The following is a 14,294-nucleotide window of genomic DNA, read 5'->3' as shown; positions in this document are numbered from 1 at the left end:
CGTTACAACCGGCCTGTCGCGTCGTGAACCGAACAGCCAGCAGGCCCGCGGCTGTCCGCCCTGCACATCGGCTTTAATCCGGTAAATCTGGACTTTCCGCTCAGAAATCGGGACGTCGGTAAGAGCGTCGACTCTCAGGCTGACCGCCGCAGCTCCATGTCCCCCGGTCGGTCTATCAGTCCGGGAACGCAGCCAGGAGTTCCGAATCTGAACCGACTGGACTCGGGGCGTCCGTCGGAATCGGGCCGCGGCGTACCGGGGGTCTACAGGCGGTTTTTGGTCAGTTTGAGGCGCCTGCCGGTGTGGCTGATCAGTGGGAATATGGCTGAATCCAGGTCGGATCATCCAGAACAAGTTGAATGTGATGAGCCTCATTTCCGGTCAAAGGAGCTTCAAAATAAAAGAAGCTTATTCAGCAGCGTTGAATAAGTTGATATTTTGTAGTGTATTTTTTGTTTGTTGGAAATTTGTCATAGTCTTCTGAGTTGAAAAGCTAATTTTATTTTTATGTGTACAGGGGGCAGATATTATAAGTCTGGTTCTTTTTATACATTATTTATTTTAGGTGTTCCATGAACTATTTACACTTATTATTGAGTGAATGAAATAAAATTTTTTATTATTATTATTATAAATAAAAAATTAAAGCTTGGTAGTAACTTTCTGTCCATCAATCCATTTTCTAACACCTTGTCCCTAGTGGGGTCAGGAGGAGCTGCTGCCTCTCCAGCGAATGTTTCGGGCGAGAGGTGGGGTCACCTGGACAGGTCACCTGGACAGGTCACCGGTCTGTCGCAGAGGTAGTAACTTTGTGAGGTGCATTTAAATTGTTTACATAAATTCCATTATATTATTATTATTATTATTATTATTAAAGTTGTTGTTTTTAGAATAAAATATCTTTTATTTCCAGCCACTGGGGAGCTATTTCAGGTGCAGCAGCGACATTGAGACAAGTAGGTTCATACAAAAATTAAAAAGTGGTCTATTTTTTTATATATTATATATAAAAATGTTAATAATAATACACTGTACACTACACTGTATGCTTGTTTTTATAAATACCAAACAGTAAACATGTTAATCATAAAATTGGTCAAAAATCGTTTTGGTTTTTTTTACACGTTCAACCTGGTAACATGCTCTTATTTTGAAGGCTCAAACCCAGTGCGCGGAAATGGGTCTCTGCTTTTGAACGAGGACGTTACAGATCTGTGCGTCTCTCCCAAAAGGACACGCATGCCCCGCCCTCCTGCACCGGAAACGCTCCAGATACATGACGTCATGTGGTGATTGACAAGAGCTGAGAGCGACTGGTACACACACACACACACACACACACACACACGCGCTCCCACGCACGCACACACACACACACACTGACATCATCATGTGACATCATCTGAACAATTAAGTAAACAAGGAGCTTCACTTGTTTTCAGACTTACAGTGGATGAAACGAATCAGGACACAAATAATCAAATCGAATTAAATTCTAAGATTAGTTGCATAATTTTATTTGCTCCTACTTAATTAAGTATTATTGATTTTTGAAATTTTATTTAAAATCTTGCAGATCTTTTAGATTTTAATCCTTTAATAAAAATTTCTAGTGTTAGTTAATTTATTAGAAAATGCTATATTTTATTCCAGATGTTCATATTAAGTCAGTTTCTTCATTTCAAGAAAATATTTTATGCAGTAAAGAACTTTTTTGCAGTTATTTATTTTTTTCTGGGTTTGTTAAGATTTGGAAAGTAAAAAAAACTGATTTATGAAACGTAAAAATAAGTTAAGAAAAAATTTAGAAATATAAAAAATATATATACAAATAAATAAAAGTCATAAAAACATTACTGAAAAGAAAAAAAACTCAGGTTTTCTGAGTTACAAAACATAAAAGTTAGACATAAAAATGTAAAAGTGATTAATATAAATTAAATCAATAAATCCTAAATTAATTTGGACAGATATTGTTGTAAACATAACTAACACAAAGAACTACAGTTATGCTGTGGGTCTCAGTTTTCTGACTTTGCATCTTATATTCGACCTCAAATTCTAACAATATGGTCAAAACACACATTTATTGAATGGAAGAAAAAACAAAATTGTTGCATTTGTGACAAAAAAAGAAGACATTCTGATTAAATTTGAATTTAGTTGTGAATCTGATCGTGTTGGTAACTCATATTTGTGTATTTAAAATTTTATTTTACTGATTCAACTTATTCTAAAATATGGTTCGATATTAAGATTCATTAGAAATATAATGTCATGACATTTGATAGTTTTCCTGTTGCGTTTTATTTTAAAAGAAATGTCATATTTGTTGTTTTACCGCCAGTGGCCACTAGAGGGGGCTGGTAACTCGGTGTGGCGGCACCAAAGCGCTGAAGTAGCTGCAGGTTCTGACCGTGATTCTGACCGGTTCTGGTCCGGATCAGGAAGCAGCTCTTACCCGCCACACCCCGAGGCTCCGGTGAATCCTGCAGCCCGTCTCCGTTCGTTTTAAAGCTGATGGTTCCGGATTAGCGGGGAAATCTAACCGAACTTCATTCCTGAGGAGCCGGAACCGGTCGGACCACTGCGCCGGTCTCATTTCTGCAGAACTTCAGACACGTGATGGCGTCGCAAACACGCACGAGCTCCAGGTGGATCAACACCTGCGGCTCAGGTGAACCGAGGCATGTTTGTTTATGTTTGATGTTGTCTTATTTAAATCAATAAAAGTCCTTCTGAACTTGTTCACAGCCCAGAACCTCAAGCCGATCAACGGCTTTAAAAATAAAGGTCTGAAAAGTGCGGAGTGCATTTGTATTTAGGGCCTGCCTCAGAACTCTGCAGAACCGCCTCTCCCTGATGGGTTTCCTCCATCTGTAGTTCAGCCAGTCTGCATGGAGAACATCAAGTCTTCCCACAGAATCTCAGTTGATTTATGTCTGGACTTGGACTAGGCCATCCCTGGTTTTCCTGCTGGAATCTGAACCTCCAGCCCAGACTCTGGTCTTCTAACAGGTTTTCTTCCAGGATTGTCCTGGATTTAGATCCATTGCCTGTCCCACAGTATGGGAGGTTCTGTATCAGTCACAGAAAGCAATGAAAATGTCAGCAGGCGACTCCAACGTTTACCTGACAGAAAAGTCCTGCAAGAAAAAAAATTCACAAGATATAAAAGAATAGTCAACTAGAAAATAGTCAATAATCGTAAACAGAAAAACTAAAATGAATTTAAGACTTAAACTCAAGACGGTTGAGGCTAACTGTAGCTAGCTGTTTGCTTCTACTTGTCTGTCTGTTTGCCTTTTATCAGTTAAAAACTGTTTAATGACATTTTCAGAGCAAACCTGAAAACAATCCTTCATCATTTGTCACCATAAAATGAAATAGAAACAGAACAGCGATGCTATCACTGCTGAGGTCCAGCACATTTTTCCTGGGAACAGATAAAATCAGCAAATATTCATCAGAACTGTCTGAAAATAAAACAAATGTTTGACCAGATTGGCTGGAGTCCAACAGATGAGCAGAATCAGTCAGTATTAAACCTTTACTGCAAAATCATTTCTGCTTGTGTTTCCGTTTCCATGGCAACGTGCTTTTATTACTGAAATTTAAATAAACTGCTGTCACACAACAAGCTTTAAAATATGAACATTTATTCACCCATGTGATGATTTGCAATGTGAAGTGGTGAGGTAGACGCAGAGGCAGGCTAAATGTTTAGCTTGCTAATTAACATTTATCCTGGAACAAAATATTTGGTTTTTTGCCCTTTAGTAAATTATTACCAACTCATGGTGACCTCGTCGCCATGGCAACGGGAGGGGTGGAGCTTCAGGAAGCCTGATAAAATGTTTCCAAAAAGTTTGATCAAAGTAAGTTGCATCAGAAACCGGATTCTGCAGGTTTTATTTTTTTCCAGTGAAGTTACGTTATTGAGTTTGTGTTGAACATGGAGGAGGAAACTTCGTTCCCGTCTTTCTGCAGAGACTGAAACCAGAGCCAGGTTTCTGTGGAACTTCTTTAATCCAGTTACGGATAATTTACCGACTACTGGCAGTAAAACCTGATAATAGATTTTCATTTTCACTCTGGTTCTGGTTCCAACACCACATTCCACTACGATCAGAAACATTTCAACCGCAAATTATTAATCCTTTGTTGGCTCCCGTCAAACTTTGTGCTCCACTGATTCAGTTCAAACTGTGGCGACGCAAACCGACATTTTCACCCCCAAAAATCTGATCTGTGCCACTTCCATACGGGGAACTAATAAGTATCAAACTAAATATTTAGATTTCTAACTAGATATTTAGTTTGCCAAGTAAATATTTAGTTTAAATATTTAAGTTAAATTTAATCAATCAATCAAATTTTATTTGTATAGCACATTTCAGCAGCAAGGCATTTCAAAGTGCTTTACATCATTACAAACACAGAATCACAATGCAATATAGAATCAATCATTAAGTCAAGTTACATCAATAAATTTGTAATTGATTACATTTCAAATAAAATTCTAAACAGGTGGGTTTTCAGTTGAGATTTAAAAGAAGTCAGTGTTTCAGCTGTTTTACAGTTTTCTGGAAGTTTGTTCCAAATTTGTGGTGCATAGATGCTGAAAGCTGCTTCTCCTCGTTTGGTTCTGGTTCTGGGGATGCAGAGCAGAACCAGAACCAGAACCTGAGAGGTCTGGAAGGTTGATACAATAAAAGCAGATCTTTAATGTATTGTGGTGCTAAAACGTTCAGTGATTTATAAACTAACAACAGGATTTTAAAGTCTATTCTCTGAGCTACAGGGAGCCAGTGGAGGGACTTTAAAACTGGTGTTATGTGCTCTATCTTCCTGGTTTTAGTCAGAACGCCAGCAGCAGCATTCTGGATCAGCTGCAGCTGTTTGATTGATTTGTTGGACAGACCTGTGAAGACGCTGTTGCAGTAATCAATACGACTGAAGATGAACGCATGGATGAGTTTCTCTAGATCTGGCTGAGACATCAGTCCTTTAATCCTGGAAATGTTCTTCAGGTGATAGAAGGCCGACTTTGTAACTGTCTTTATGTGGCTCTGGAGGTTCAGGTCAGAGTCCATCACTACTCCCAGGTTTCGGGCTGATCGCTGGTTTTCAGTTGTAATAACTGAAGCTGTGCATTGACTCTAGATCGTTCCTCTTTAGGTCCAAAAATAATAACTTCAGTTTTGTTTCTGTTTAAGTTTTGTTTAAGTATTTAGTTTGAAGGGCCTCTCCTTGCCTGGAGTCGGGGAACGATGGCGAGCGCCTGGTGGCCGGGCTTTTACCCATGGAGCCCGGCCGGGTTCACCCCGAAGAGGAAACATGGATCCCCCATCCCATGGGCCCATGAGAGGGGCCAAAGGGGTCGGGTGCAGTGTGTGAATAAATATTAAATATTTACCTTCAAACAAAGGATTAATTGTTTGCAGTTGAAATGTTTCTGATTGATTATAGTGGAAAACCAGAGTGAGAATGAAAAACACGTCGGGTTTCTCTGCTAGCAGCTGGTAAATTATCTGTAACTGGTTTGAGCTGCAGGCTGAACGAAGTTCCACAGAAATCTGGTTCTGGTTCTGATTCCAGGCTGTGCAGAGAGACAGAGGAGGAGGAGGAAGAAGATAACATCTTTTGGAAACAGAGAGCCTCAGAGGTTCAGATTAATGAATTAAAGAGAAAATCAGCCTCAGAAAATGAAAATGTGGAAACATTTCACATAAAATAAGAACTGAAATCTCGTTAGAGGTTCTCCAAATCCGCTGATCAGGGCAGGAAGTTCCTCCTCCGTTTTCAACAAAATAAAATAACTTCACTGTAAAGAAGATACAGTAAAACCCTCACAATCCTGTTTCTGACACCAGTTAGTTTGATCAAACTTTTAAAAAAGATTTCATGAGGTTTCCTGAAGCTCCGCCCCTCCCGTTGCCATGGCGACAAGGTCATCGGGCCAAGTATATGAGTCCGTAGTGACAGATGAAACAACAGCAGAAGCTCTGGGGTTTTGGTGTCGGTGTTTGTTCTGCAGCTCAGGGACGATGAAGAAGGTAAGAGTGTCTCACCTGGGCAGGATGAATTATTTATGCCATGAATCCACATTTAACACCTTTGATCTGATATAATATAAGCAAACAATCAGAGTTTAGTGTGAAAAAAAGACATTTGTTGATAAAACTCCTGTTATTCTTTGGGTGAAGGATGTTTTCTTTTTTTCTGAGGGATTATAAAATCATAACAGATTACATAAACTCAAAATGGGGACAATTAGGGCACTGGTAATTTAAGCTTCTAACATAAAAAATTATTTCAGAAGGGCATTTTTTTTGTTCACAGTAAAAAGGAAAGGTGCTTTAGCAACAACCCGTGTCTATCTGCACATTTCTAACTTTCAGCAATCTCTCTAGATGTTTTCTTTGCTTGCTGCTAATAATATTGAACAGATAAAATCTTTTCCACATCATCCTACATGGTGTAAAGAAGCCAACTCGATGTATAAGAGGGCCGTTTCTCATTAAATTGTTTGTTACAAGCTATATTGATCCTCCATGCACCTGCTAAATGATCAGGTTGGAGCCTTTATTGTACCACTGCTGTGGTTTTGGAACAGAACGGGAATGGTTACATCTGAACTCGCATAAAAAATGCAGTCAAGCAACTTGTAATGTCAGTTGGGCAACCAAGGAAATTCACTTTTGCTTTGATTTGGTGACAGATGTTCTCATGCATAACCGGAAATTGTTTTATGACACCTATCATTGCAACGAAGTGTTACTGAGGAAGTCATTATTAAGATGTTCCAAATCTGGTTCATATTTTAAGGCTTAAACATTTAAGTTAGAACATTAATCAAAGTTAAAAACAAAGAGAAGATAGACATGCAATAATTGTAAGCAGTTATTAAAGGGTCCAAGCCTGGCATGTTCAGGTTGCATCTGTCCCACAAACAACCTAATGGGTTTGTTGACCAAATAGCCACATTTTTGCTTAAGCAGGTTATTGAGTTGTACAGAAATCCTACAGTAACAAACAGAAATCTAGTAAATTCTTTGCAGTAAAGCTTTTTTTTTTACTATGACTTCACTTTTGCATGGCGTTTTTGACATGCCAAACTCCTCTTCCTCTAAACATGATGTGTAAAAAAGCTTGCCAAGTTTTAACATGCTGTTCTCTTCAGCAGTGGAGTCTTGTGCAGTGAGTGTAAATTAAAGCCATTACATCCACGTTTATTGATTATTGTTTTCATGGGAAAAAGTGTAGAGTTTCTGAAGCTTTCTCCATGGGATATTCTACAACTTTGATTGTTCTTTTGACATCTCTGGCAGAACTTTTGGTAAAATTACATTTATTTATTTCTGTATTTATTTTGAACATGATAGCAGTATAAAATAACAGACACCAATCATAATAATAATACTGGTACTAATTTCTGAAAATTAGGTTCTTGACAGAATATTTCTCAAAAATATTCAGAATATTTCTCCAACAGTGCTTACTGGAGCATTTAAAAGTTTAGAAATGCAGCTTTAATAATTGCCATTAGTATGTTTTGCAACTGTAAGACTTTTTTGTGAGTCTTTGATCAGTTGTGCCCCATTTTAACCCTCTTTCACAGGCAAAGAAGAGTGCTGTCCCAACATCTGAGGAGCTGGTTCTGCGAGCACTCAAAGATCTTGGAGATACTGAGTTGAAAGAGTTTAAATGGTATTTGCAAAAGTCAGAGGTTTTGGGAGGCCTCCCAATCATCCCAAAGAGTCGAATAGATAAAGCAGACCGGACTGACACAGTGGATCAGATGTTACATACCTACTGTGAAAGTATTGTGGAGGTGACCAAAAAGGTTTTAAGGAAGCTTGAGCGTAATGACCTTGTTCAGGTTCTGTCTGGCCAAAATGGGGAACCACTGTCAGGTATGTCGATTAATCACTTCTGATCATGAAAGATCCATCACAAGACATTCAAAAATGTAAATATTGGATGTGGTTTAGGACTGACACAGATGCTGAAGTTTATTTTAGTAGCTTTTTCGTTTAACAAAACGTAATCTCATTTATTTTGTCCATCATTGTCTCCTTCAGAGGGCTTTGCTGACTGCCAGAAAAATCTCAAGTCCAGGCTTTTGACAAAGCTGCAAGGTTCAGTGGAAAACCCCCAAAAGAGTGGAAAATCAAAAGCTAAAGAGCAAATCTTTATAGAAGTGAACTTGACAATAAAAGAAACCAATGAATTCAGCACAGAACATGAGATCAGGCAGATTGAATCGGCATCCAGGAAAATAGCCAAACCAGAAAAAACCATCAGCTATGATGATATTTTTAAAGGCCACTCTGGAAAAGGTAAACAAATCAAAATGATGATGACAACTGGAATGGCTGGCATTGGGAAAACAGTCCTAACGCAGAAATTTACACAAAACTGGGCTGAAGACAAAGCCAACCAAGACTTCCACTTCATATTTCCACTCAGCTTCAGAGAGCTGAATGCTGTGAAACACAGAAAGTTCAAGTTGGTTGACCTTGTTCAACAGTTCTTTCCTGAGACCAGAGAGGTAGATATTTCCAACTCTAAGGAGTTCAGGGTCATTTTCATCCTTGATGGTCTGGATGAGAGCCAACTTCCACTGGACTTCATTGGTAACAAAAAAGTTACTGACCCTAAAGAGTCTGCGTTAGTGGACGTACTGCTGACAAGCATCATTCAAGGAACTCTGCTTCCCTCTGCGAACATCTGGATTACCACACGTCCTACGGCTGCCAGCCAGATCCCTTCCAAACATGTTGACATGGTGACTGAAGTTACAGGGTTCAATCATGCTCAGAAACTGGAGTACTTCAGGAAGAAATATAGAGATGACAAACTGGTCAGCAAAACCATGCCTTACATCAACGCATCCCAAAGCCTGAAGACCTTGTGCCAGATGCCAGTTTGCTGTTGGATCACTGCTGTAGTCCTAGAAGACCTGCTGAAGAACAGAGAAGAAGAAGAACAACTCCCGAAGACTCTGGCTGAGCTCTACATCAAATTCTTGCTGGTCCAGTTCAGACAGAAGGCCGTAACAGAGGCAGAGACACAGTGGAATCTGTCATGCAAGGAAAAGATTCTATCATTAGGAAAACTAGCTTATGAGCAGTTGCAAAAAGGCAATCTTGTATTCGATCAATCAGACCTTACGGCATCTGGTATCAATATTAAATTGGTGTCAGTTTTCACTGGCATGTTTCCTGAGATCTTCAAGGAAGAAGGTGAGCAGGGCCAGGCCAATGTGTTCTGCTTCACCCATCTGAGCGTTCAGGAGTTCCTCGCTGCTCTGTATGTTCATCTCACTTTCATGACCTCACAGGTCAATGTGCTCGAAGAAATGCAGTCAAGTTGGATGGTTATGCTAGCAAGACGCAAATTCAATCCCTACCAGACTGCCGTTGACAAAGCCTTGCAAAGTCCAAAAGGAGACCAGGACATGTTTCTACGCTTTCTACTGGGTCTTTTGCAGCCGTCCAGCCAGAGTCTGTTAAAAGGTCTAGTCAAAGAAACCGAAAACAACACCCAGATCATCCAGGAAGCAATCAAGTACATCAAGGACAAGCTTGATGCTGAGCTGCCTACAGAACAGAGCATCAATCTGCTTTACTGTCTGAATGAACTTAATGACAATTCTCTCGTGGAGGAGATCCAAAGGTTCATGAGTTCAGGACGCCTTACTGTGGATAACTTGTCCTCTGCTCAGTGGTCTACCTTGGTCTTCATCTTACTGGCAGAAAAAGAAATTGACATGTTTGACCTGAAAACATACGTGACTTCAGAGGATGCTTTTATGCGGTTGCTTCCCGTGGTCAAAACTGCAAAGAGGGTTTGGTACGAGACAAATCTCTATATTTTCTTTAATCAACTGTTTGAAACAACATGTAATACTTAAGAACCATATTTCTGTCTTCTTTCCTTTTCAGTCTGAGTGCATGTGACCTGTCACAGAGAGGTATTGAAGTTCTGTCTTCAGTTCTCAGCTCCCAGAACTCCATTCTGAAAGAGCTTGACCTGAGCTACAACAACCTGGGAGATGCAGGAGTAATGCAACTGGCTGTTGGACTGGAGAGCACAAACTGTTCACTTGAAACTCTCAGGTTAGGATTAAGCTGTCTTCCTGAACTGGTCATTTCATGAATACAGCATTTTGTTCGACAGCAATAACTGCATGTCAATGTAGCAACAGTCATAGTAAGGGGTCCAGGGTACTCCTATAAAGCCCCTTCTCCACTGGCATGGCTTTAACCAGTTCTTTCCCTCTCCACCATGGCCAGATTCATCTCCATTCGCAGAAACAGCATGGTTTCTCCCTGTTTATTGGAGTCATCCAGTCAGATCTAGCAGGGTATAGCATGCAAGCAATTTGATTGGCAGCAGACTGCAAGAGTTGATTGACCTATTGAATCTGTGATAAAACCATCTGTAGGCGTTACACAGCATGCAGTGTCCAGTCACCTAATTATCTTTCTGGACATTTTTGTTTCTGCTGGCTAAGACATTGATTTAGCAGTTTGTCTTTGAGGAAAATCTTCCAAATGTACTAGAAGCTGTTTCAGCCTGGATAGTGGGTCTTGTGACTAGCTGGCACGTTGCAGGCACTCCGATGTGTAATTTCTTTCTCTCTTGACTGCTTTTTATAAAACAGACAAGGCAGCAAATTTGGGTTTTGGCGATTATCAGGCAATTGAATTGGGACCGAAATTATCTGGTCTTGGACCATTCTTGTTTTAAAAATTATTTCTTACATTGCCTCTAACAATACCCTGAACTCCAAGTCTCGACCGTTTTACCTTAGAGGTACTGTTGCTTTCTCGTGATACATGTGACTGGTTCTCATATTCAGGATGAAGGGCTGCCAGTTGACATGGAAAGGTTGTGACACTCTGGCTACAATCATCAGCTCCCAGTGTAGCCTGAGAGAGTTGGATGTGAGCAACAATGATCTGATGGATTCAGGATTGCAGAGTTTGTCTGGGGGTCTGGAGAATCCTCAATGCAAACTGGAAATTCTCAGGTCAGCCTCAGCACCCTGATTTATGGCCATTTAAATTTCACTTTTACACTTGAATATGTTTAAAATGAACACAGAGCATGTTATGAATAAAGCTTTGTTGTTTTTGTGTTTGTAGGATCTCTGGCTGCCAGATTACAGAGGATGGCTGCCATTGTCTGGTCACTGCCCTGAACATAAATCCGTCACATTTGAGAGAGCTGGACCTGAGCTACAACAATCCTGGACACACAGGAATCAATCTGCTGTCCAGCGGCGTGAAGCACAAAATGTGCAGACTAGAAAATCTCAAGTATGAAACTGAGAATAACTCTGTTTGACATTATTTTAAAGTCTTTGCTTTTTGAATTAAAGCCATTAAACTAGTCTCACTGTGTTCATTCCTGCAGAGTGGAAAACTGTGGAGAAGAGAGGATGAAGTCGGGTTTAAAGAAGTGTAAGCTAACTGCGCTCATGAATTTGGCCCGTTTAGTTGGAAGAAACTCTTCTCTCTGCTGCCTTGAGGGTCTTTCATGAATCACAAAATAAAAATTGTATATGGTTTACATGAACTTAAAAAACAATAATGATGAATCATGTTTTGCTGCTTGTTTTTTAGATGCGTGTGTGATTGAATTTGACCCAAACACGGCTCACAGGAACCTGCAGCTGTCGGATGACAACAGGACGGTGACCGTGGTGAAGGAAGAGCAGCCATACCCTAATCACCCAGACCGCTTCGACTACTGCTGCTGGCAGCTGCTCTGCAGAAACCCACTGACTGGCTGCAGTTACTGGGAGGTGAAGAGAAAGGGACCTGTGGTCATAGCCGTGAGCTACAAACGAATCGGCAGGAAAGGACCCACGGCCGACTGCAGGTTGGGTTGGAACGACCAGTGCTGGAGTCTCGTCTGCACTGAAAGGCAATACTCCTTCTGGCACAACAAGAAGGAAACACCTTACACAATGATAAAAGCGCCCCAAGTGTCCTGCAGAATAGGAGTTTATGTAGACGTCCCTGCTGGCATCATGTCTTTCTACGCCGTCACCTCTGATGAATTCTACCACCTCCACACCTTCCAGACCACCTTCACTGCGCCGGTGTACCCGGCCTTCGGGTTTGGGTTTGGGTACTGGTCCTACGACTCCTCCGTGTCTGTGTCTGAGGTGGAGGCGTAAGGTGTAAGACGTTTGCTGCCAGAGCACAAGATCTTTTTGTTTTCTTTGATTTACCATTTACCAAAACAAACAAAAGAACGATTCTGGTATTATGTGGAGTTTTCTTACTAATGAAGCTAAATTTGTTCAGCGAGGGTGAGGGGTTGTGTTTGGTTAAAATAAAATGTTCTCTTTATTTAATCATTTTTAAAACAATGTTTGAAGTTAATACTCGTCGATTGGCTCTCAAATAACTTTCAAAACCTTTTCAGTTGATCTCAGTAATAAAACCAAGCATAGCAGGAAAAACTGTGATGTTGGTGTGTTTCTGATGGTTTCAGGTAGAGGTTTGTTTATTTCAGGGAACCTTATGGATTTTGTGCTTTGAAATCTTATATCTGAATTTGTGTGATTTATTTGATTATCCAGGTTTTTATGAACTACTCGTTGTATGGATTTATGATGTTCTTAAATCAAAAATGACTGGAAGGGTTTTTGACATGTTGAAGTTCAATCATTTCTGTCTCTGACCTCCACCGGGTCTGTTAACCAGTTTCAGGACCCGACCAGAACCCCTCAGTGTAAATTACCTTGAGAAATTATGAGATTTGATTATATAAAAACAGGCTTCAATGCCGAAAGAATGATCAAATGATACAAGCCATACATGTCATCCAAATGGATCAGATACAGAGTCCAGCGCCGGGAAACACTGAGCTCACCTTACGGATGGAACCAGATTGTAGCGAGTTTAGCTTTTTATTCTTCTCTGCAATCTGTACCCTCCTACAGGGCAGTCTAATCAGTTTCAGTCTGTTTACATATGACTGCCGGCAGTCATGCGTAAACATGGTTATGTAAGCTGCAGCATGTGTGTGTAAGCAGATAAAAGAGATAGAGGAAAAGATAGAATCCATAAAAGACATTTGATTCTGTAAATCTTGTTGTTTTAAGGTGAATAAAATTAAAAGTGGTGATGGTGATATATTGTCTGTATGTTTTGATTATGTTACAGTTTATCTGAGTTTCACCTCCATAACACTGTAAACATGCACAAAGCACCGGTAAATAATGATCATCTTAAATATTTCAAGCTGACGTTTGCTCAGACATAAATTTAAAACATATGAAGGTACATACTGGCACTAGCACAATATTTACTACCTGTGAATTGTAGATACAACAGTCTACAAACATGCACAGAAATCCAAACAGACGCTCTGCATCATGCTAACTAGCCTAGCATGCCACTGAACACTGTTGCTCATATTTTTCAAAGGAACAGAAGAATGGAGCTGCTGCTGACTCCAACTTGTTAGTTAAAACAGGCACAAGTTAAATATATGAAAATCTCTCCAAATATTTCACTTCACTTATTAAATGCTGGTGAAATGCAGGCTAACACTAGTCTGTAGCTAAGCTAGCCAATTTAACAGGTTCACAATCACACACTTTAGTCTACCTACATCTCTTGAAAAAGTATTGAGTTACAAATTAACACCTTTTGTCTTTCTTCTCTTTCTTTCTTTTTTAAAAACCTGATTTCATTATTACTGTCCTTCTTGTCGTCTACTGTCTGTTGCTAAACACAGTCACCATGAAGTGCCTTAAAGCAGATGATTGGTAAATATGGATGTTGGTTTGGAAGTGGTAACATTTAATTTTTACTGTCAGAAACAAGTAAAAACAAAGATATCTTTAATTTTAGTACTGAGATGAGTTGCACAAAATGGGTATCAATTTGTACTTCTAACACTGCCAGGTGTAAAGTCCAGCATTATTGATGCACTTTATCACTCTGAATGCAAGATGAGTGGATTCACTTAATTCAGATTCCTGCTAACAATCGAACTGATGGTGGGAGATTTTGCAGCTTACAACAAGCCTGATTAGCAGTAAGGAGATTACAAGTGCAGCATGGGAAGTTAACCCGGCCTTCCAGAAATGCAGCGTTTGCTTCATGGCTCAGATCGAACTCTTCCAGGGGATGACGGCCGTCTGGTGTGAACGCAGAGCAGGAGCGTAGCGATGAAAAACTGCTCCTCATGGGGGAAGAGCCCCGCTTCAGGTCAGATTTAAACGTTTCTGTTTCCTTCATCCAGGTCAGTTCCTGTTT

The 14,294-nt window shown here is 40.1% G+C and overlaps 1 protein-coding gene across 3 annotated transcripts; it reads left to right on the top strand.

Moving 5' to 3' along the window:
• The first annotated feature begins 659 nt into the window (after positions 1–659).
• Positions 660–13,163, top strand: LOC114158283 (NACHT, LRR and PYD domains-containing protein 12-like). 3 transcript variants are annotated; one of them, XM_028039643.1, is made up of 11 exons: positions 660–811; positions 914–956; positions 1,157–1,316; positions 2,348–2,677; positions 7,625–7,919; positions 8,088–9,861; positions 9,954–10,127; positions 10,874–11,044; positions 11,160–11,333; positions 11,431–11,477; positions 11,640–13,163. In XM_028039643.1, the coding sequence occupies exons 5-11, from the start codon at positions 7,805–7,807 to the stop codon at positions 12,197–12,199; spliced, it is 3,015 nt and encodes a 1,004-aa protein (XP_027895444.1). In that variant the 5' UTR covers positions 660–811; positions 914–956; positions 1,157–1,316; positions 2,348–2,677; positions 7,625–7,804; the 3' UTR covers positions 12,200–13,163. The 3 variants fall into 3 exon arrangements, with proteins under 3 accessions (XP_027895444.1, XP_027895443.1, XP_027895442.1); XM_028039642.1 differs by having other exon boundaries at positions 660–816; XM_028039641.1 differs by lacking the exons at positions 660–811; positions 914–956; positions 1,157–1,316; positions 2,348–2,677 and adding an exon at positions 5,382–6,059.
• The last annotated feature ends 1,131 nt before the right edge of the window (positions 13,164–14,294 follow it).

The sequence above is a fragment of the Xiphophorus couchianus genome, chromosome 15 (assembly GCF_001444195.1).
Source record: "Xiphophorus couchianus chromosome 15, X_couchianus-1.0, whole genome shotgun sequence".
Lineage (NCBI taxonomy): Eukaryota > Metazoa > Chordata > Actinopteri > Cyprinodontiformes > Poeciliidae > Xiphophorus > Xiphophorus couchianus.
This window is presented reverse-complemented; position numbering and strand designations above follow the sequence as displayed.